At 40.7% G+C, this 21,150-nt stretch overlaps 1 protein-coding gene across 1 annotated transcript in view; it reads left to right on the top strand.

Annotated features, from left to right (window-relative positions):
* Positions 1-18,273, top strand: part of LOC143211797 (neurotrimin) — a 199,275-nt gene extending 181,002 nt beyond the window's left edge. The window contains exon 6 of the mRNA XM_076429785.1: positions 16,269-18,273. Coding sequence (XP_076285900.1) covers positions 16,269-16,375 — 107 coding nt within the window. The 3' untranslated portion in view covers positions 16,376-18,273. The remainder of the gene's footprint in view (positions 1-16,268) is intronic.
* The last annotated feature ends 2,877 nt before the right edge of the window (positions 18,274-21,150 follow it).

The following is a 21,150-nucleotide window of genomic DNA, read 5'->3' as shown; positions in this document are numbered from 1 at the left end:
CAACACAACACCGTCGAATAACCAATATCAAAACAGCTGGAAAACTCATGAACAAACTGAAATGTAATTGGTAGACTGTAGAAATGAGTAGATGAAGTTCGAAATTGTTGGAAAACTTTTAACACTAAACCTACCGAGCCTTAAAAGTAACTGGCACATGTTCCCTTATAAAAATGACAAGATTGATTTTATTTAGACTACTAAAGATATCTACAGTGGGTGTACAAAGTATTCGTACCCCTTTTGGAAACTAATAACTTTTTCATAATTGTACCAAACGATCTGATTTTTTATAATCAATTAGAAAGATTGTTTTACGAAATGATAGGAAAAAAATTTTCCAAAAATTATAATTCACAAGGTTACATGCAAAAATAAAAAAGACATTTTTGAAAACTCTTTTATTTGGGCCCTTAATAAAAATCTAAAATATAAGTTTTATAGATCTATGAAATTGATCAAAATAGTGCAAAACTACGGTTTTCACCATTTTTAAACGCTTGTAGCTCGTGTGTATGTTAATCGATTTCGATGAAATTTTCAGCATGTGTATAACCAACATAGATCTACAAAACATATATTTTAAATTTTCATTGAGGGGGCTTAAATAAAAAAGTATTTAAAAAATCCCTTTTTTATGTTTGCATGTAACCTTGTAAATAATAATTTTTGGAAAATCTTTTTTTCATATCATTTCGTAAATCAACGCTTCTAATTGACTATAAAAAATCAGGTCGTTTGATACAATTATAAAAGAGATATTCTATTTTAAAGGGCGTACGAATATTTTTTACACTCACTGTATATGTATAATCGTTTCTTATGAAATCAGTTTTATTATTTATCTAATTGTGTAAAATGAAAAATCTGGAACCGGTCATCTTGACCGGTGTTGGTAGGTTTAGTGTTAAAACTGAAGACGTCGATATATATCGCCGCCTGAATGTAAGAACTAGGTAACTTGCAACTTCTTATTTTAGAGAAATTGATGAAACAGTATTTTAAGGTTTTCAGATTATGGTAAGGGGACCGTTATTTGAGACATAATGCCAATATCTGCTTATATTTCTTTATTTTAAGTGGAACAATACATGAAAAAACATCATTTTGGATTTAAAAAAATTAAAAAAAAGGCGAGTTGCCCATTTATAACATAAATAGAAATCTGTATTTATTTTTTTATCTACTTTGAACACTGCTCACTAGATGTCGTAGATTACTTTGATAGGTTACCCAGTTTTTACATTAAATTCTACTTATTTCTTCTTTGATACGAAGTAGATAACTCAAAATGTCCTTCAAGTTACCTAGTTATTACATTCAGGCGGCGATATGATTTCGCCTCTATTAAAATCATTAAGGGAATAAATAACATTCGATTTAGTTTGTATTTCTCTTGCAATCGATGCAGACGATTTTTTATTTTGCATAAAGATCCGCAGTCTGATAATTAGCCATCGATTCTAACAATGCAAACACGCCTGTAATATTACGGTACCGATTGTGTAACCGTAAGGGCGGGGTCGAGCCGCCAATAAACAGTGTGTTCGATGTTTTCGCACATCCGGCGGGCCTCTATCGACAGAGTCAAGATAAAGTGAGACGCAGTCGACTGAAAATCAATTGATCGTTCAAGGTCATCGGCCCACTTGCAAGAAACTTTACACTTTGACAGTTGGTATCACGTATACGTGACTTCGCCCAGCTGACGGTTATCGGCCGGTGTCACGTAAACGTGATTTAGTTGTTCTCCGATCCTGCCCCGTGCCGAATTCAACCTGTGCACTCCGAAGAATCGATAAAGTTTGTCCGCACCCTTTGAAACCTAAAAGCGTTGTTTTCCCGGCCGAACATATCCCTGAAATTTCAGTTTGTAGAAACGCTGGAAATTAAAACGGTCGTATTTAGAACGGGTATTTCATTGAAAATATTTTTGCCCTTAGTATATCGAATTAATTAGACCGCAGATCTTTCTGCAAAATGAAAATTTGCTAAATCAATTGTAAGAAACAAATAAAACTTCTCCTTTCAAGAATTTTAATCAATCGAGAATAGTAAAGACTACTATTATTTTCTATTTTCAATATTTAACATGCTCTTCGTCCAAGTTGGTTCTATAATTCTGTATAGAATAACTTCAGTAATTTTAATTACCGACGTAGACAATTTTTATTTCGCGTAAAGATCCGCAGTCTAGTGCCTACATAATTAAATAAAATCCCATTTTCTTCGCGAACGGTTCCGGTAAATTGAAAATAAGATGAGCCAACGTTGAAATATCGTTAAAATTCCTGTTTTATTATTTTCGAAAATCTTTAAATCTCTGACGGCCGAGCGGAAGAGTATAAAGCAGAATTATTGGTCGCGCAGAAAAGCACATTTACGAAAGTTGATAACATATTGTTCCGCTCCATTAAGCTTCTAAAATACAGATCACGTTCTATTCGGAAACATTCTCCTTTTTCAACAGGGAGCACTAAAAGTGACTTACATTACTTTGTAAAAATAGGAACGCGTTTATCCGAATTTTTAGCAATTCTTTTTACAGGATGATCCGTAAATGTAGCCACTTAAATATCTTCTTGATTTGTGATAACTAGACTGCGGATTTTATGCATTCATGATAAAAAGCAGTGGATGTAATTTCAAACAGTAAAACATTAAGACAATTTAACAACGCCTATACTACATCACTCATAAAGCCTCCGGTCTAACTAAGAAAAACAAATTTTTTTTTAGAAATTCCACTTTATTCGTCAACATACTCTCCTTCAAAAGTGATGCATTCATTCCAACGCTCCTCTAACTTTTCGATGCCCTTTATGTAAAACGATTTGTCTTTGCTCTCAAAATAAGCTTCAGTTTCGGCAATCACTTCTTCATTTGAACCTAATTTCTTTTCCTGGAGCATCTCTTCCATGTCTACAAAAAAAAACACTAGTCGCTGGGTGCCAAATCTGGAGAGTACGGTGGGTGGGGAAGCAATTCAAAGCGCAATTCGCTCAATTTAACCATTGTTTTCATCGACTTGTGACACAGGACATTCTCCTGGTGAAACAGCACTTTTTTCTTTTGCATGTGGGGCCGTTTTTTCTTGATTTCTGCACTCAATCGATCCAATAATGCCATGTAATATACACTATTGATAGTTTTGCCTTTCTTAAGATAGTCGATGAACAAAATTCAATGCGCGTCCCAAAATACGGATGCCATAATCTTGCCAGCCGACTTTTGAGTTCTTGGTCGCTTTGGACGACTTTCACCGGCTGCTGTCCACTCAGCTGATGATCTTTTTGATTCAGTCGTGTAGTGGTGGATCCATGTTTCATTCATTGTCACATACCGGCGCAAGAAATCCTTTTTACTTCGCTTGAACAGCTCCAAACAGCGCCCTGAATCGTCGACGCGTTGTTGTTTCTGGTCCGGTGTGAGCAAACGCGGCACCCACTTCGAAAGCAACTTGCGCATGCCCAAATTTTCATGCAAAATTGTAAAGACACTGCCTTCTGATATCTTCAAGGTATCAGCTATCTCACGCAACCTCATTTTACGGTCTTTTAAAACTATTTTGTGGACATTTTTTATGTTTTCCGGAACAACTGCCGATTTTGGGCGACCAGAGCGTTCAGCATCATCGGTGCTTGTACGACCGCGTTTAGATTCAGCATACCAGTCAATAATATTTGATTTTCCTGGTGCAGAATCCTCATAATGCTTATCAAGCCACTGTTTGGTTTCAACAGTATTTTTCCCCATCAAAAAACAGTGTTTAATCAACACACGAAATTCTTTTCTATCCATTGTCTTTAAAATTACAAAACTGGGGTCACTAAAACGACTGTAACCTCTAAACTAACGGTCAGAATGCCATTAAATTTTGACACGTACTGTTTTAAGATTAGTACTACCCGGAAATCAAGTGGGTCTGTCAACAATGTTGCCATATATGTGTCAGACCGGGGACTTATTGAGTGATTGATATGTCATTCCCGATTTATTAAAATTGTTGAAAATAGAAAGAAAGTTTTATATGGCTTCTGTGTCTAGCAATTGACGAAGACAATTTTTATTTCGAAGATGAATTAAAAGTGACTTTACATTTATAAATATAACAAGAACTTATCTTTCCAAATTTTCAGCCATTTTTTTTAATCTGTGATGTTTCGACGAAAATTCGTAGCGGACACTTTCGCCACCGGACACACATATATTTGAAGTAGTGGCATTAGCAACAAGTACATCTGTCCCCTTAAATTTCTCGTGCGAAGCTGTTCGTAGAATAGCGGCGGTAATCGAGAAAATTTTACAGCGAGAAATACGGCCGTCAAGGTGTTGGCGCGATAAGGAGAGATTCCGCCGTATTTCAAACGTTATTACAGTTTTATTCTAGCTTCGAAACGAATCCTTTCACGAATCCGCGCTCGCGTAACGTTCTTTTGTGTCCGTGCAACATGCTCGTCTAATAGTCAATAACAGAATGCACCCGATCCTCGAATTACGCGGGTACGGCGGGTACGGCGGTTACGTTGGGTATGTACGTTGGGTACGTTCCGGGTCGTTTTGTTTTACGCGATAGAAAACCTCGTAAATCGAATCCGTCGTGTATGAAAATAAAAAACCGTGCCGACGGACAACAATAACCGGGGGAGCATCGCAACTACAGGACGTCCGTACGAGCATATTTGATGTAACATATACGCTCGGTATGTATGTATGTATGTACACGTCGCGTAACACGGAATACGTCGGCAGGTCCGTATGCTCCCTATTAACTCGTAAACTCTTTGACCAGTCTGGACGAAATTTCAGCTACTCGTCGAAACCCCTGCCGATATTACCTCGGCCGCCGTGTGAAATCTGGACGGCTCATCCCGCCAGGTTTCATCCCACCTCGATCCTTTGTGGTAATTAGGTTTAGTGCATTATTATTTCTATCCATGTATATTCGGCGACCCACTTTGCCCTCCCACCACCCGTCACTAGTTCTCTGCCTCTCGTCCTTTCGACACTTTGCGAAAATTGAAATTTAGTGCTTTATTATTACCGTCTACGTATCGGTCCCCATCCCCGCCCCACACCGACCACACTCATCCCCGATTTCATCCCCTTGATACATTATGGTAAGCTCCGGCGAATCCCGGTACTTTAAATTATTATTCAAGGAGATTAGCCCCTTGTCCTGCGTCGGATCGGGTTATCGAGTCGAACTCTTCACGGAGATTTCAAAACCGAATCGCGACCGTCTATCGTTATGATTATTCATGGATCCGATGCGGAATATTTTCGTAGCAACGGAGGATTATGTTAATGACACTCGTTCAACGCTGAAGGGATAATAAGAGGGAGATCGAGGATATAAATACAAGTTGCCGATGTTTTTCTCAGTCGTAATTGCTAATTGTGCGAATTATAACTTTTTCTGTGGTGTAACGATGCAACCTGCAGTTTTATGTTGCAACTTTTTTGTACGTCGCAAAAGTTACAAGATATTAAAATATAAAGTTACAAGTTAGTTGTTTGTTGAAAAATCTCATTTCCTGGAACATTGTATGCTGCCATCCATCTTTCTACTGTTATAATTTCGCTAAATATCAGTATGAAAATAACGTGGTAAAAAATGTTACTATACGACTTCGTCATACTGTTAAAAGTTTTTCATAATTTTCATGCAACGGTAGACAGATGGATAGGTGCACTGTTTTGTTTCGAGAAAGAACGGATATTAATTGTTTTATTGTTTTTTGATATGCATGCAATATTTTTTCGTTTTCAATGAACGCTCAAACAATTCTCTCGACAAATATTTTCATTAAATATCTTTTTATCGTCGCTTTAATCGAGCAGATCGAATTAATAATAAAATATTATAAGAAATTAATTGTAATCGAGTTTTTTAAAATTCAATTTTGAAGAAGGAGTGAAATGAATATCTCAAAAATTTAATTTCAATGATCAGGTAAAAAGTAACTCGGTAAAAGTTTCTTTTGCTTGCACCCTGAAAACTGTACGAAAGATTACACGAATCTACAGACTTTCCTGAATACACCGGTCTACTTTTTATCATATTGTATTAACATTTGAGCCTGTTTGAACAACGTTCAAAGCGGGCGGTTCATCGTCGGGCAATTTTCCCGGGCGTTTTGCAACTTCTCATGAAAAATAAGGGCTCAAAGCGGAAATTGAACTACCCCTCGACACGGTAAAGTAACATTACACCAAGAGGGTAATTAAGTAAAATATGTTTGGGCACCGATGATAATAATAGTTTCGGAGTGGCTCGTGGTCGGGCGCACGACGTTTCAAGCATTTCATAGCCCCTAATAATTACCTGCTTTCTTCCAATGAATAGCAAGTGTTCCTAAACTTCAACCCCAGCGTCTTTCATTATCCCCTATAGCTGGATCTCTCTAACGACTCCAAGAAGCCACTTAATTTCCATCGGACGACACTCCCGCCTGCCAAGTAGAAGGACACTTATCGAGTGCGAAGTATGCTTGACATGAAATTATTAAGTTCTCGAAGATCTCGAATGAATATTGTATGACGGCTGAAAAGTGTGGGCGGACTCGTAATAAGGCGGGGCGAGGTTCGCCAGTGGATTGATCAGCTAAGATAACTGCAGCCCTTACTTTCAACACGGTTATACTCTGTGATCGATCGGGCATGTACGAAGTGTCTCATTTTATTTTCTTACGGCGCAGAGTATGCGACCTCACAGGGGAAGGACCTCGATTGCTCGACTTTGATTTTAGTGTACTTTGACGGCTTGCTAGCACGGTTGCTGTGCTGACATGTGCGAAATATTAGATGCGGAAACTCTATCACTTTAAAGATTCAAGTCAATTTGCGCCCATTGTGTGATGCACTTTGCCTGCTAAACATTTCCGGTTAAACAATTATTTTGTTCGCGTTATTTGACACTGTTTCGAGTCTGTTTCTCACAAGTTTTGTAGATATTATCAAGTTACTTGATGATGAAGTTTGCACCTTCTACTACAATTTCGTTCATTTCAGAAGGATTCGTTTCGTTTAGTAAGCAATCAACGTGTTAATAATTTCTTACAAGACCAGTTTTATGATGAAATGAATTTTACTGTAATTTTACAAGGAAGCTTCACACTCGGCACACTTCGCCAGACCCTTTCGGCAGCCATTTTGTCCGCTCCACCTTCGGTTAGATCGAATAAGTCATATCTCGAACATATTCAGACAATTTCTCATTCCACGTTTCGGCGAGTCCGAGCTGTTGGAATACAACGGCAGAGTCTCCTCGCGTTTATTACCGATAAAATGTTAACTGCGCTGTTTATATTTGACTGAACAATCGAAATTAGCTGGGACGTTCGGTCCAGAAGAAGTTATCGCCCGGCGATAAGAGGTGAATAAAGCAGCTGGATTTTGGGGGATAGTTGCGGCGGTCGATTCGGTGATAAACGTGTTAATAAGAATGAAAACAGCCGTGATATAAAATGGATAAAGTGTGCCGTTCGCGGGTCAGACTAGTACTGGAGATCATCAAAGCCGAATAAACTTTATTTATAATAGCATAAAGAGCAACAGGTGTACTCAAAGTGCGTGGCTGTTATAAAATAGCGGTGTTCTCCTGGCGCACAGCAGGTGTCTTGACGCCTTACGGTCGACAGTTCGCGTCGGTCCTGTGCGGAGAGCCTTCCGCCATGCGTTCACTGTCGACAAGCTGAGAAAATATATCGCGAAAGATGAGAATAAGAGAGCCAAAGGGAGGACAAGCGGGAAGCAGCACAGCATCGACACGCAGCATCTGTTTGTTAAGCAAATGTTACGGTAATGCCGATCGCCGGGGCCGGAGCACACCCCGTCTATCGATTTTATGATAAACCCCGTCGCGCCAGACGCCGATAGACGTTTATCCGTCTCTGTCAGGCTCGAGTCCAACCTTCTCAGCCCCACTGGCACCCTTAATCCCGAATTCTACTTTCCGGGAGGGCAGAGCATGGTTTTGCCACGGACAGAGGACGCAACAATGGCTGAGCTCGACGAACCGCGCTCCTGAGAGAAATCTCTTTAATTACTCTTCCCGGCTCGGCTGAATGGTTTTTGCTAAGACCTGTTATCTTCTGCCAAGAGACCGATCGGGTCCATTCGTTCCGCGAACGGCGAACGGCCCAAGCCAAAGCCCGCGGAAACGTACGAGCCCGCCTCGTTATGAAATAGTGGCGAGCTTTTTTCTTGTTTCGCTCCGCTTGAGAATAAAAGGGGGGTGGGCGGTGGGCGAGGAGCCGGAACGCGCCGCGGCAGGCAGGGTCCCCGGCTAGTTTTGCAGTGGAACACGATTACGACAACGAAGCAGTTTTTAACGAGAATTCATTAACGGGCCTGTTAATTGAAACTCGTGAAATCTCTCTTCTCCCTCTTTCCCTTTTTACCTCTTTCTCTTGTCCCCTCGGATTCTATCTCTCTCTCTCTCTCTCTCTCTTCGCCCCAGCTAACTTTCTTCATCTCCTACGCTGCTGCTTCGTCGTCCCTTCGTTCCGGCTCCGTGGGGACGGCCGTTCGCTAATTCGTCTTGACCAAATAATCCCGGAACATCGGACGCTGTAACGGAGGGAATTTCGGGATACGCTGAACGAGCTTGACTTCGACAACGATGAATAGCGTCGTGAACGGCAACAGCAGAAAGAAATTGAATGCCGACGCTGCCGGCTCACTGCTCGACACTTAGTTAGTCGGTCTAATTGCGCGCCATTGTGGCTCTGGCAAACGCAAGTATCGAAGTGCCAATTGTCGGTTTTGACGAAACTCTGCTAAATTGTATTTTGTATCTCGGTAATTCTTTTATGCTAGTACACTCGAGTCGCTAATTGCTTAAAATTGATTTAACCGATATTCATTTTTATCCTATACTGTCGGGCTGAATCATCCCTTCTGAACTTAATTTGTTCCTCGATGGCAAATTGACTTACCACCAAGAAATCAATAAAATGTAAAGTTCAATTCGAACACATTTCTCTTTTCAAAATGAAAACCTGGGAGAACGAAATAGAATTAACCCGTTGCGCTCGTCTATTCCCTCCAATGGGATATCGTAAATCCAGTCAGCAACTTGGACGTCCATTTCGAGAGGACATGAATAGATTGCTGGCAATTATGGGGCTTAGAATTTTAGTTTTACAATATCTCTTTCAGTAATGTTTCATGTCGAATCGAATTTAGATAAAGTAATAATGGATTAATAAAATGTGCTCAAGTTGCAGGTAGACGACTTGAGAAAAATCACCGGGAGGGCAAGGAGTTAAAATATAATTTTTCGCATCGTTCAAATAAAATGGAGCGCGGAACTACTTTCGTAGGACTAGTGGGAAATGTGTCAAATTGACATAGGAGACGGATCAGGGTCACATTTTCTCTGGGGCGCTGTTCAACGGCTTGTATAATAAAATGTTTAATCATGTAAAAGCCAAAATTTCAAGTTAGACAGGAAATACATTTTCATTAAAAGATTACAAAAATTTTGTGATATACAGTAGGACCTCGATTAACCGGCTTGATCGGGAGACAAGCAGCCCGGATAAATTAAAATAATCGAGACCCGAGGGAAATCATTAAAATGTACATTACATCTCAAAATAAATTTTTTATTTTTGAAAATTTATTTCCCTTCATAATATAATATAATCATATTTAAACGTATATTTGCTTATAATCGGGATCCGGTTGATCGAGATTCTACTGTATTATTAGTAGAAAAAGCAGAGTTGAGCATTAATCGATTAAAATTTTAATCATGATTGATTGATTAATGTGTACGATTAAAAAAAGGAATCGTCGAAAAATCGACGATTGATTCAATCGTCAATCGTTGGTTAAAAAAAGGAATTATCGAAAATACGGATGATTTAATCAATTCTTGAAGTTAATCGTCTCACGGTCTATCCATAAATTGTAATAAGGAGAGAGAGGGAGCAGAGAGCGGATGGAGAATTGACAGAAATAATAATATAATTCAACAAAAACATGTTTATTTTCAATAGTTTTGTTTTGGGAAATCTCTTATGAGATTTATTACAACATATAGTACATTACAGTAACTTTGTTTAATGTTAAATTAGAGTAACATTGTGAAAAGAAAAGAACAAAAAAGGAAAAGAAGACCCTTAGGCACGTAAGTTGCAAGTATTTAATCGTTAACCGCCATTAACGACTCAATTAGAAGATTAATTGTTAATTGCGATTAACGACTGAAGTAGAAATTTAGTCGTCAATCGTTGATTAAATTTTTGCCCAACTCTGAGAAAAAGTATAAATAATTTTTATTGGAAATGGTGATCACCACTTTTGTCACGCCCTGTATCGATAACAGTGAAGCGACGCTACCTTGCGATTGGTTGTTCACAGCCCTTCTTGTTATTAATTCCCGGTTTAGTGCATCGACCGACACAGATGAGAAGAAACAATCAATTATACATTGAGATTCCGGTAAATAGGAAGCTTCATTCGTCTCTTGATAATATAATTGATGAGTCGAGATTATCCGAGACTATATATAAACCCGTGCGAGTTCTTACCCTATTTTGTCAATTTATAAACGGATACAGAACCTCTTGTTGGAAATGGATAACCTAAATTCGTCTGACTAACCATTATTAATAGATTTTACTTATAGATTTATGCACTTTGGAACCTGTACATCAACGTCAGTTGCCCGCGATTGTATTTTAATTCTTTTCATCATCATGTAAAATAATTGATAAAATGGAAAATTTGCATAGAGGTCAACAGTTTAATTATAAAAAGACTCGGTACTTTGAAAGGCTTCAAAGTACTCTAACGGCTTGAATAGTTCGAGCGTCTTGGGTACTTTAGAAAAAAAAATGGGAGCCTTAGGTGCCTGCAGACCTTTTGTGCCTTGAAAGTCTTGAAAGTCTTGAAAGTTTTAATTATTCTCTTAAAAAAGTCTGAACATGTTTTCACGTCTTGTAGAAAGAACGTTTACAATGTAATTATTACACTGCGGATTGCACGAGTATTTTTCTGGATTAATCTGCAGAAATTGGAGTCGCATAACAATGTCGTTCATTTTTTACGAGTTTTATTACGGACCACTTCATTTGTCTGAATGTTAGAGATAGATTACTCGTAATACACCGATAGCTAGCTAAGATTGCTTTGAATTAGGTCAGCACACTCAAGTAATATAATTTCAGGTCGGATACATCATTAACCAACCCCTTGCCGTACCTTCTCTATTACAGTTACAGTCTTTATCCCGAAAAGTGTCGTAGAAGAGAAGAGAAAATAGTTACAAACGAATCAAATTTTATTTCAACTAAAATGAACCGCGTAACATTCATATTTGTTAGACTTTGTTAAAAACCTTCGTCACGAGTCTGGCTCGTCAAAATACGGCAAGGAGTTAATAAATAAACTAAATCACGAATTAAAATAAGTTCGATCACGAAGCTACTTTGTCTTCCTCGGATTTACGCGTGCCAAACTGACACTGTTTGCGAAAGAGATATCGACGTGAGTTGATTCAGTGTCTGGAGGAAGGATTCCTCGTTCGACGAATTAGTGCACGTCTCGAGCTCCGCCAGCTCCGCGACACTAATCCGACTAGGCTTTAAGAAAAATTTGCTCTGCTGTATCCTTTCCAGTCTCGAAATTCAGTTTGAACTTTTATTATCTTGAATTTCGCCAGTCAAAACCAGATTCTTGTTCAATATTTAGAATACGTGAGAAATAGTTTGGAGACGATAATCCGAGGAAAATGTTGATAAAAAATGACTTCGTCGCCCTGGTTTTAGTTTCCAAACTGTTTCAGGAATATTGAATACGGAGTTTCGAATTTATTATTATTTTTACCGCCGCTACATAAAAGCAGATCTATACCCGAAAAATTTGTAATTCATGAGAATTTGTCAAGGTGCCAGCTTGGGGACACTAATCCGTGGGAAGCTTCGAGAAAACTTTCATCTGCCTTTCCTTTTCAGTTTCTAAACTAATGCAGCTCGCGGAATCTCGAACCGCGTATTCTATTTTCTTCGCGTGCTATTTAAAACCTGATTTTCGATATTTCTGATGCACGAGATAACGTCATAATTTCGGGCTGGAAGAGCCGCGCTCGTTTATATATGGTTAACTGAAATCAATTTAATTTCCGTCGAAACGGGCTGAATATACTTTAAATAACGGTTTATGCAATTCCACTTGAACTAGTGCTTCTGAAATGTCGGGGAGCGAGCTGCAGCGAGGAGGATGTCAATAAACAATACAGTTAACTTGGCGTTCAGTGGCAATTCAACTTCTTCAAACTTCACTCGAACCTCGACGACGAACTTAAAGCTACGTACACAAAGTTCCCAGCGGTTGATTGCTATGACCAATCAGAAACGGCCGCGCTTTAAAAGAACGATCGTTCTGATCCCATCCAATCGGCCGCGGTTTACCGAGACGAAATATACTCGATGTATATATATTTTTTGGAGCACCTCCATTACACGCAGCTCACGTTCGAGATATCCTACTTCAGGGCAGAACAAAATTGCCAGTCTTACTGTTTCTCGATACTTACAGTTTTATTAAATTGTTCGCGAACAAATTGCTGCACTCCACCGTCTGCCAAAATAGCTCTGAAAATCGCTAACAAGATTAGTATGAACCCAATATTTACGTAAATCCGCGATTTTTTTCTCGGCCACTTGATGCCATTCGAAATTAAAGAATTCCCCGATTTACCGTATTTTTATATTTTATCAATTAACCGACCTATTCATATCGAAATATTTTTTGCATTCAGGAGTAATGATTATATCCACGGTCATGGTAGTTTAAACAGAAAACTCTGCAGGAAATTAATTAATTTATTTATTGAAACGGGAAATGAAGAGTTGCTGTGCTTTATCTTGGCAATTACCAGACCGACGCCAATTTTATGTATTTATGGTTTATGAAGATTCCTCGAAAGGTGCAAGATAGAAAGTTCTAAAGGACTTCACTTAATTAGTTCGATATTGCTTTTAACGTAGCGAAGTTGTTCGTACAAAAACAACATTTTCTTTCACCTCAGTATCACGATGCTCGACCGTAAAAAGTGAATTATTCATGAAAATGTTCAATCTAGTACTGCATCTTACCAATTAGTATTACCAATTTGTATATAGTAGTATATAGAAGTACCAATTAGTTGAGAAATACTCAAGTATTTCGAGTTTGTTTAATGTTAACAATGGGTATGCACAATTTGAAGCAGTGGACATGTTAGAAAGATTTAAAGACTTGTATTAGTTTCAGTTTAACCAGATGATCATGTTCAATCTATGTAGTGTACTGCATCTTACCAATTAGTCCATTCTGTACTCATCATGTTCAATCTAGTACTGCATCTTACCAATTAGTCAATTCTGTACTCACCAGGTTCAATCTAGTACTGCATCTTACCAATTAGTCAATTCTGTACTCATCATGTTCAATCTAGTACTGCATCTTACCAATTAGTCCATTCTGTACTCAAGTATTTCGAGTTTCGAGTTATCGAAGCAGTCGACATGTTAGAAAGATATAAGGACATGTATTACTTTCAGTTTAACAAGATGATCATGTTTTTTAAGGTGAAATAGAGCCTAATCTTTTTATCCAAGCAATGAACTTTAATGAATAAAATATTTTCCCTTCTGTTCGATGATCTTTTGCCAAAAAGAATAGATAAGAAAATATTTTATTGATTAAAGTTCATCGCTTAAATAATGAAAATCGATTTTATTTCACCTTAAAATACCGAAATGACTTTTTGCCAGCCCAATAGTACTGCATCTTACCAATTAGTCAATTCTGTACTTAATTTAATGATAAAACTGGGTACGCACAATTTAAAGCCCAATTGATGGATAGGTATATTAGTTTCAGTTTCCCAAGATGGTTAAAAGAAGAAAAAATTTGTTACTTGGCTCCCGTGTCTTGCAATCAATGCAAACATTTTTTATTTAGCATAAAGGTCCCGCTGTCTATTAATGCCCGTCTGATCATCACAGTTTTCTTCTACTTGCGTTACACCGTGGAAACACGCGGCTGCTTATTACCCGATACTTCGGGTTCGCGGCAGTCTGTCCGACTATTGATCGTCATTTCTACTTGCTTGAGAGTTTCGAAACGTGTCTGGCTGATGCTCGATATTTCTCCTCGTGGAGGTATTCCGAAGCATGTCTGCCGAATATTTGCTGTTTCCACTTGCAGGTAGAATCCCGGTGGCGTGTTTGATCATCATGCGTGGCTTCTACTTGCGTTCGAGTTTCCGATAGAGTGCGGGTATTGCCTGTGTTTGCTCGTCTGATTATTATTCGGTGTTTCTACTTACACCTGTCGTTCCGCTCGTTCGCGCGCCTGACCGTGGCTTGATATTTCTACTTAAATCACTGTTCCTCCAAGTTATCGACAGCTATAACACTCGTTTCACGGGAAATTGATTTACCCGGCAGGTCCGTTACGAAGTTATCGCAACGTACTCCAACAGATAACGATATCTTGCCTCGGGATTCCTAGTGTTTTCGAGTCTCTCCGTTGCAAACAATCGCGCGCGGAAAAACTTTCGACTTGTTATATCATCTCGCCGGTGCTTCCACGATATTTTGAAGGCTGGCTGACCATTACACGGTGTTCGTACGTATACCGGTGTTCCCAAGTATCGACAGCCTGGGGACGCGCGTTTCATAAACGCGAAATCGAGTTACCCGGAGTCTGTCTATGAAGTTCTAACGCGGACAACGGAATGAAGCGATATTCGAATGAGATTCTTTGTACGACTTCGGGGACCGGTTACCGCGCCGGAAGAATGTCCAACTCGTTCCGCGGCGATGAATAAATTATGTAACGAGAATAACGGAGCCCGGGAACGATTTTTGTAAGTAACTTTTTACGCGAGTGGAAGTGACAAGTAGGGAGAGAGAGAGAGAGAGAGAGAGAGAGAGAGAGAGAGAGAGAGAGAGAGAGAGAGAGAGGGAGAGAGAGAGAGAGAGAGAGCGCCGGCTCTTCGTCGGCGTCCCTGATCCGCCGTTTAAATTCCATGAATGTTTTAACCCCGTTATCCGGCGGAATTTTGAAGCTATGGAACACGTCGGGTCAGCAATTTTTGACTTGAACCGACGATGAGAAATCGGCCACTTGTCGGTTGTATCGCTAGTCTACCCACGGTCTACACTCCATCTCCGACAGAATTTCTTGCAACTCTACTTTCGAGTTTCTTCGCGATCCCATACGAGCTTCCACTTTGTTTCCATTAATGCAGACCGTCCGAGGCTACTACCCGGCTTCGCTATTACGCCGTTGTATACCGAACCGAGTTCTTGGAACCCTTGACAGCGTATTAAACTTTAGATGAATGTGCCCCGGTCGAACTAACATTCCGCATTAACGAATTGAAATTTATGAAACGATGTAATGAAGTTGTAAGGAAAGTTTTCAGATGCTCTTTCCAAGAGCGTGATTCAAACCTCCCTGGAAATTGTGGAGATTTAAAACCGCCTTTTTCTTATCGTATAATGTCCGGACTTTATCCTTCTTATTTCACCTAATCGAATAATCGTCGTTTCAGATGAATCGCTGGAAACCGACCAATTAGCGGCCGAGCCATTTAAAACGACTTATGGTTCGAAATCACAATTATTTTAGGAAAATATTTGGAATATTCGGAACTACGATAATAGTCTCGATATTGTGAAACAAATTACACGAATTTCACGAAACTTTTACACTGATTCAGCAGCGAGCGCGTTGAACAATGCGGCGCGCTGCAAATGCTGGAAATCCGCGATCTTTTAACAACAAAACCGTGTTCCCTCGACATCGTTGTTACCGTTATTTTGACAAACCCTGTATTATACGGGAACTTTCCAGCTTCCGTGCAAGGAGCCCACCCATTCTAAGTTGCACCACAAATTATACCAGCCTCTCTGTGCCTGCCTCTTCCTCTGTCTGTACGTATCCGCGGAGCTACTCTAAAGAAGTTCGCTGCAAAAAAACGAAGACGCCAGCCCCCCAGAAAGCATTAAACCGAACCTGCGTATCCGGGTACCACCGGGGTCGTTGTTCACCTGCAACAGAAACCCGTCGCTCCATAATTCCCGCTGAATCAGTTTTTTCCCCGTGTCGGCCATAATTCCCGGGAACGTTAGCGTTCCTCGTGTTTACCCCGTGACTATCCCGTACACCGGTTAGATGCCACAGAAACAATTCCAATAAGACGGCGAATGCGCTTCTGCTACCGGAATTCAATTTGAATTTTAATCATTGATCCGCAGGGGAGCATCCGGCGGCCATGCAGCACGGCGGTCAACTCAGGCTGGCGAATCTACCGTTCGTGATGATCTCGACGACCCTGCTGGCTTTCCTGAATCATCGCTATTGAACGAACGGACCCGCGGGATCACGGGAGGAGGAGTACGTTCGTTTCTTTCTGTTTTTTTTTTAGCGACGTTCGTCCGGTAATTTCCATCGGAGACGAGAGAAGAAACGAGCCGCTGGAGTCGCTGAAATCCATTCGTCGAAGCTAACTTTAGCACCCGCCGAACGCGCCGGGATCCAGGGATCAAGGAGAGTGGAGGAACGGTCTCTCGTAATCGTGAAAACGAGATTTTTTCGGACGCTGCTGTAGCGCCGTTGTTTCTACGAGTCGAAACAATCCCGTTGCCTCGTGGCCGACGCGACGCGTCGGAAAAAACCGATCCGAAAAAGCTCGTCCAACGGCTAACCGCGCGACTGCCATCGTGAATTTGCAACGGGGACGACGATGTTCGCCGCGGCGCAGGATGGTACCGGTGAAAAATGAAACGTTAAAGTGATCCTCGCTGCGTTACGGTTGAAGAAGCGAAAGGGTAAAAATGATGTAGGGAACGGGATCCGTTGCGGGACCGCAAAACGGAATGAGAAAGGAACGGTGGAATTGGACCAGACTGCGGCACGACCGAGTGCTGAATGTATTATAAGAAATTGTAGTCCGTTGTAACGAATAAAATAAGAGATACCGGCGGCGTCAAGTGTTGCAGAATTGAGAAACGTCTATTTCTTTTCTATCCGAACGACCTAGTGCTGTAAAAACGGATAGGCGCGAAATTCGATCCTTATTCTCCTCGGTTCGATTCTTAATTCTGGGACACTCTATATACAGGCTGCAATCGATGTTAAGAAACGTTAAAGATAAATTAATGGTTCTCCGAGACGAATCGTTCGAGGCCGGAACCAGTGAGAGGGAAAGAGGCGGCGCCATTTTGTTTGCTGTGTTGCGGTCAACAGACAATACATCGCACTTGCCAAAGGAAACGCGCGAATAAGACATTTAATTGTTTCTTTGCGTCGACGCGCGACGTGTCCGAGGACACAAAGCGAAACACCACCAGTCACACGTTTCCTAGTTTCGAGCGACGTGTTCTCGTGCTCGTGTTTCAGAAACGAATTTTTTCCACCCTCGCACGCTCCTCGGAATGGAAGGAATTCTCGGTTTCAACCATTTTTTTGTTGTAGATTTTATTCAATTTCGTTGTCCGCCTGCTCCCATCGAGGAAATAAAAGTTATTAATAAAAGTAAAATGGTTGTTGGAAATATATATATTTTAAAAATGATTTTCTATAAATTTCTACTCGAGGAGCGTATGAGAGTTATAAGGGATTATAGACCACCTGAACCAGTTTCACAAATTGAAATTGTTCTTGCAAGAATATTCTGTATAAACAAAAATATGTTACAGATGAGTTGGTTTGCTTGTGCACAAAGTTTCACGATTCTCCGAGTTCCGCTACCGTTCGAAATAAATCCTGAAGAAGCAGTACTTTCTGAACCCGGTGGTCTAAGAGCTAATATATTTTCCTCGTGCGAAAGAGCATAAGTTCCGTGTATCTCGGGCGATGATTAAAGGGTGAAGAGGGATTTTTGAAGAATGTGACTTATATCGTTTCGCCGAGCAGCCACGGATACAAGCTACGTTGGACCTCCGAAGCGGAAGGGGTCGTCGCTGGTATTTGGTCGGCCACGAAGAGGCATGCGCCGCGAGCGTGAAAATCGTCTTCCACCGCGTAAATTGAGAGTCCGGATTAGGCGTTCCGAAATAAATCTGGATTATCTCGGAATTCGAGCTGGATGCGCAGCGAGCCGCAATTTTTGAACGGAAGCGAACGGTATTATACCCCTGCGGAGTGGTGAAACGGCGAAGATGGGACAAAAGCGTCGTGATCCGACGGTTTGGGGGGAGGGCGGGGACGCATAGCGATCGTTCTGTTTCTTTCGATTTTTCGATCGTTTCTGTTCGCTCGGCGTCGCGGAAACACGCGAAACCGAACAGGCTGCTCCACGACCAAGGATTAAAACCGTACACCGGGCTATGTTTGTACCCGGCAACCGGCGCATAACTTTAGCACCGACCGCAGTCCCCAAATCTCTTGGACTTTAGAGTGGAACACACAAAAAGGAGAGTGCGATTAACAATGCTCTCGAGGAAAATCTGCATAACGCGTCCGCAAACGCCGATGCGAAAATCCTCCGTAACTGGAGCGTCGGTCGATATAAGCGAATTGCGATCGGATTTCTGACTTGCGATTGGTACCCGTGAACTAGGACGCACTTAAAATAGAATCGTAAAAACATTTGTATTACTGGGATTACCTACCTTACTCAAATGTCTTTGTTGCATCTCGCGATCACAGTTTTGATACTGGACTGCGGACCTGTATACAGATTACTATTTTTAGTTAATCATTTATTGCGCGCCCTACAAATGGAGACCTACAGTCTACTTATTACTAGACTGTAGTTCTTCATGAAAATTGAAAATTTTCTCCATCGATCGCAACAAACAGGAGCCAGATAAATAAGTCTTTAATAAACATTTTTATTCATGAATGTGCACAACATCCGCAGTCCACTATTTTATTTTATTTCCACTGTCAAGAAGCTGTTTCAAGTTCATTGTCTGTCGTATTCTTTGAACGCACGTTTCTACATTTTTACTGAAAGGTCAGACATACATTCGGAATTGAATATGGTGCGACAGTTATGCACCGCGCCGGAGGAACGCGCGAATTCGCAGATGGTAACTTAGGGAACTTGCCGACGTAGGGAATGCGAATGAAAAAAAAAGCGATTTGATAAGCTAAACTCTGTAGACCGCTTGTTATACTCGTCCGAGTATGTCTCTGGGTGATAAGAATGTCGGTCGCGAGGAGTTTCCGAGGACAGCTCGATTAACACGTTCACCGTCTCTGTAATGAACGGAGTGTCCAACGGAGCGTCATCCGAATTTGTTAAATACTAAGTAAGTCTACCGGAAAGTGCTATCCAGTTTGTAACGCTTACGGACTTCCATATCTAAAGCTAACAAAAAGTAGAAAGTAAACGATTTTGTTACACTGTTCCATTCTTTTCTACCGTGTCTGCTGTAGGACGATGTAACAAATGCAGTAATTAGTTCACTAGTTAACGGTAAAGGCGACGGAGACGAGCAGAACACAACCATTTCTACGACCACATGTCCGAACAATTTTAAAACGGAGATTCGAACTTCCGAGGATAAATCTACAAAAACGAGGAATTCCCGAAAGGTCAAGCTACCAAAAGGATGATTGTAGATAACAGGGAAAACTACATTGTAAATAACGAGCGTGTTCTCTGGTATATAAATAGAGCGTCTGAAGTTGGACAGGACTTCCCGGTGGACCCGATAGTTAGATCACATGAACCGCATGTGTTCCTTTCAACGCGAGCCTGATCCCGTGTAGGGGTCACGGGTCCCTGTATAGTACCCGGGTTGATTAACGTGCGGGTCGTTAAAACCGGAATCAAAACCGACGTGACCCACATGCGAATTCATGAATTCTCCGACGAAACCCCGACTTGACCCACGGGATGGGTCGCGGGACATGAAAATCGACCTGATCCTGGGTTTGGCTCATAGACTCCTAGGATAAAACTGGTTGACCCATTTTCTATGGGATAGTGAACGTGTTAGAAACTCTGTTCTAACAAGAACATAGTCCCGACCTAGCTATAGGAGAACGTTAACTTCGAAACGTTAAAATGAAATTTAACCGATTAGAGTATGGCAGATAACTATTCGACATCGGCTCGTCTACTGTTCCACGGGTTTTCAGTTTCACGTTGTCCGCTCTGCGATAAGAGGCTGGCAGCACACAATTCACAGTATGTATTGGGCATCTGAGCTCAGGGTATACTTCCATCGAGTTGCATTGAAATTACTGACACGGGTTGGATCGACAATATGTTTTAATCGACAAGAGTTCAACGAGACCGCGGTTTCAGTGACGCCAATTCTGCACTCTTTTGTCGAGTGTAACTCGACATCAGAGAAAGAAAAATGTAATTTGCTTCTTCCTTTATTTATTTAACCTTTAACTACCCGCGCTGGTGTAAAAAGTACACCAATACAATAATATATGTACTATTCAGAACACGAGAGAAAACTAGCGGGAGGGGAACAGAGCAAGAGGAACGTAAAGGCAATCTTCTTAACCCCTTCCCTGCCCGCTAGTTTTCTCTCGTGCTCCGCACAGTACTCAGTCACACAGTAATACATGTGGTGTACTGAATACACCGCGCGGGTAGTTACGTGAAAATTCAGGGCGCGGGTAGTTAAAGGTTAATTTCTTATTTTTTAGTTAAAAACAAATATACGTTCCACAAATATAAATTACAACAAAGTTTGAGAGAGCTATATTTAATATAAATTAGTAAACAAAATTGTTTAAAATAAGTAGCAGTCAAGAAACTGTCCTTTGAAGTAAATTGGAAAATAATTCGGAGTGCAAAGGGTTAATCGGTAACAATATACCTTTGTTTTACAACGGTTTTAAGTAGAATTTTGCTTATTGTGTTACAACCTTGGGGGAGAAAGTCATATGATTTATTCTTTTGAAAACTATTCATTAAAAAATATTGGAAAAAGTGAAGATCTATTTAGGGCGAACCACGGTGTGTACTAATTCTAGCGTTGACTTAACAATGACGAAGTGCGCCCTCCAAATCGGTTAACGCTGCTATCGATGGATATTGGTGTCGGCGAAATCTAGTTCCGGTGTGTTCTTGTCGGTCGTAACAGTGTCCGTGACGCTTGTATCGGTGATTTCAATGCAACCCACTTCCAGCACCGTGAATCCGGTGATGTAGAATCGCAATTT

Source organism: Lasioglossum baleicum, chromosome 9 (assembly GCF_051020765.1).
Source record: "Lasioglossum baleicum chromosome 9, iyLasBale1, whole genome shotgun sequence".
Lineage (NCBI taxonomy): Eukaryota > Metazoa > Arthropoda > Insecta > Hymenoptera > Halictidae > Lasioglossum > Lasioglossum baleicum.
Note: the sequence above shows the minus strand (reverse complement) of the source record. Positions and strands in the feature narration are given on the sequence as shown.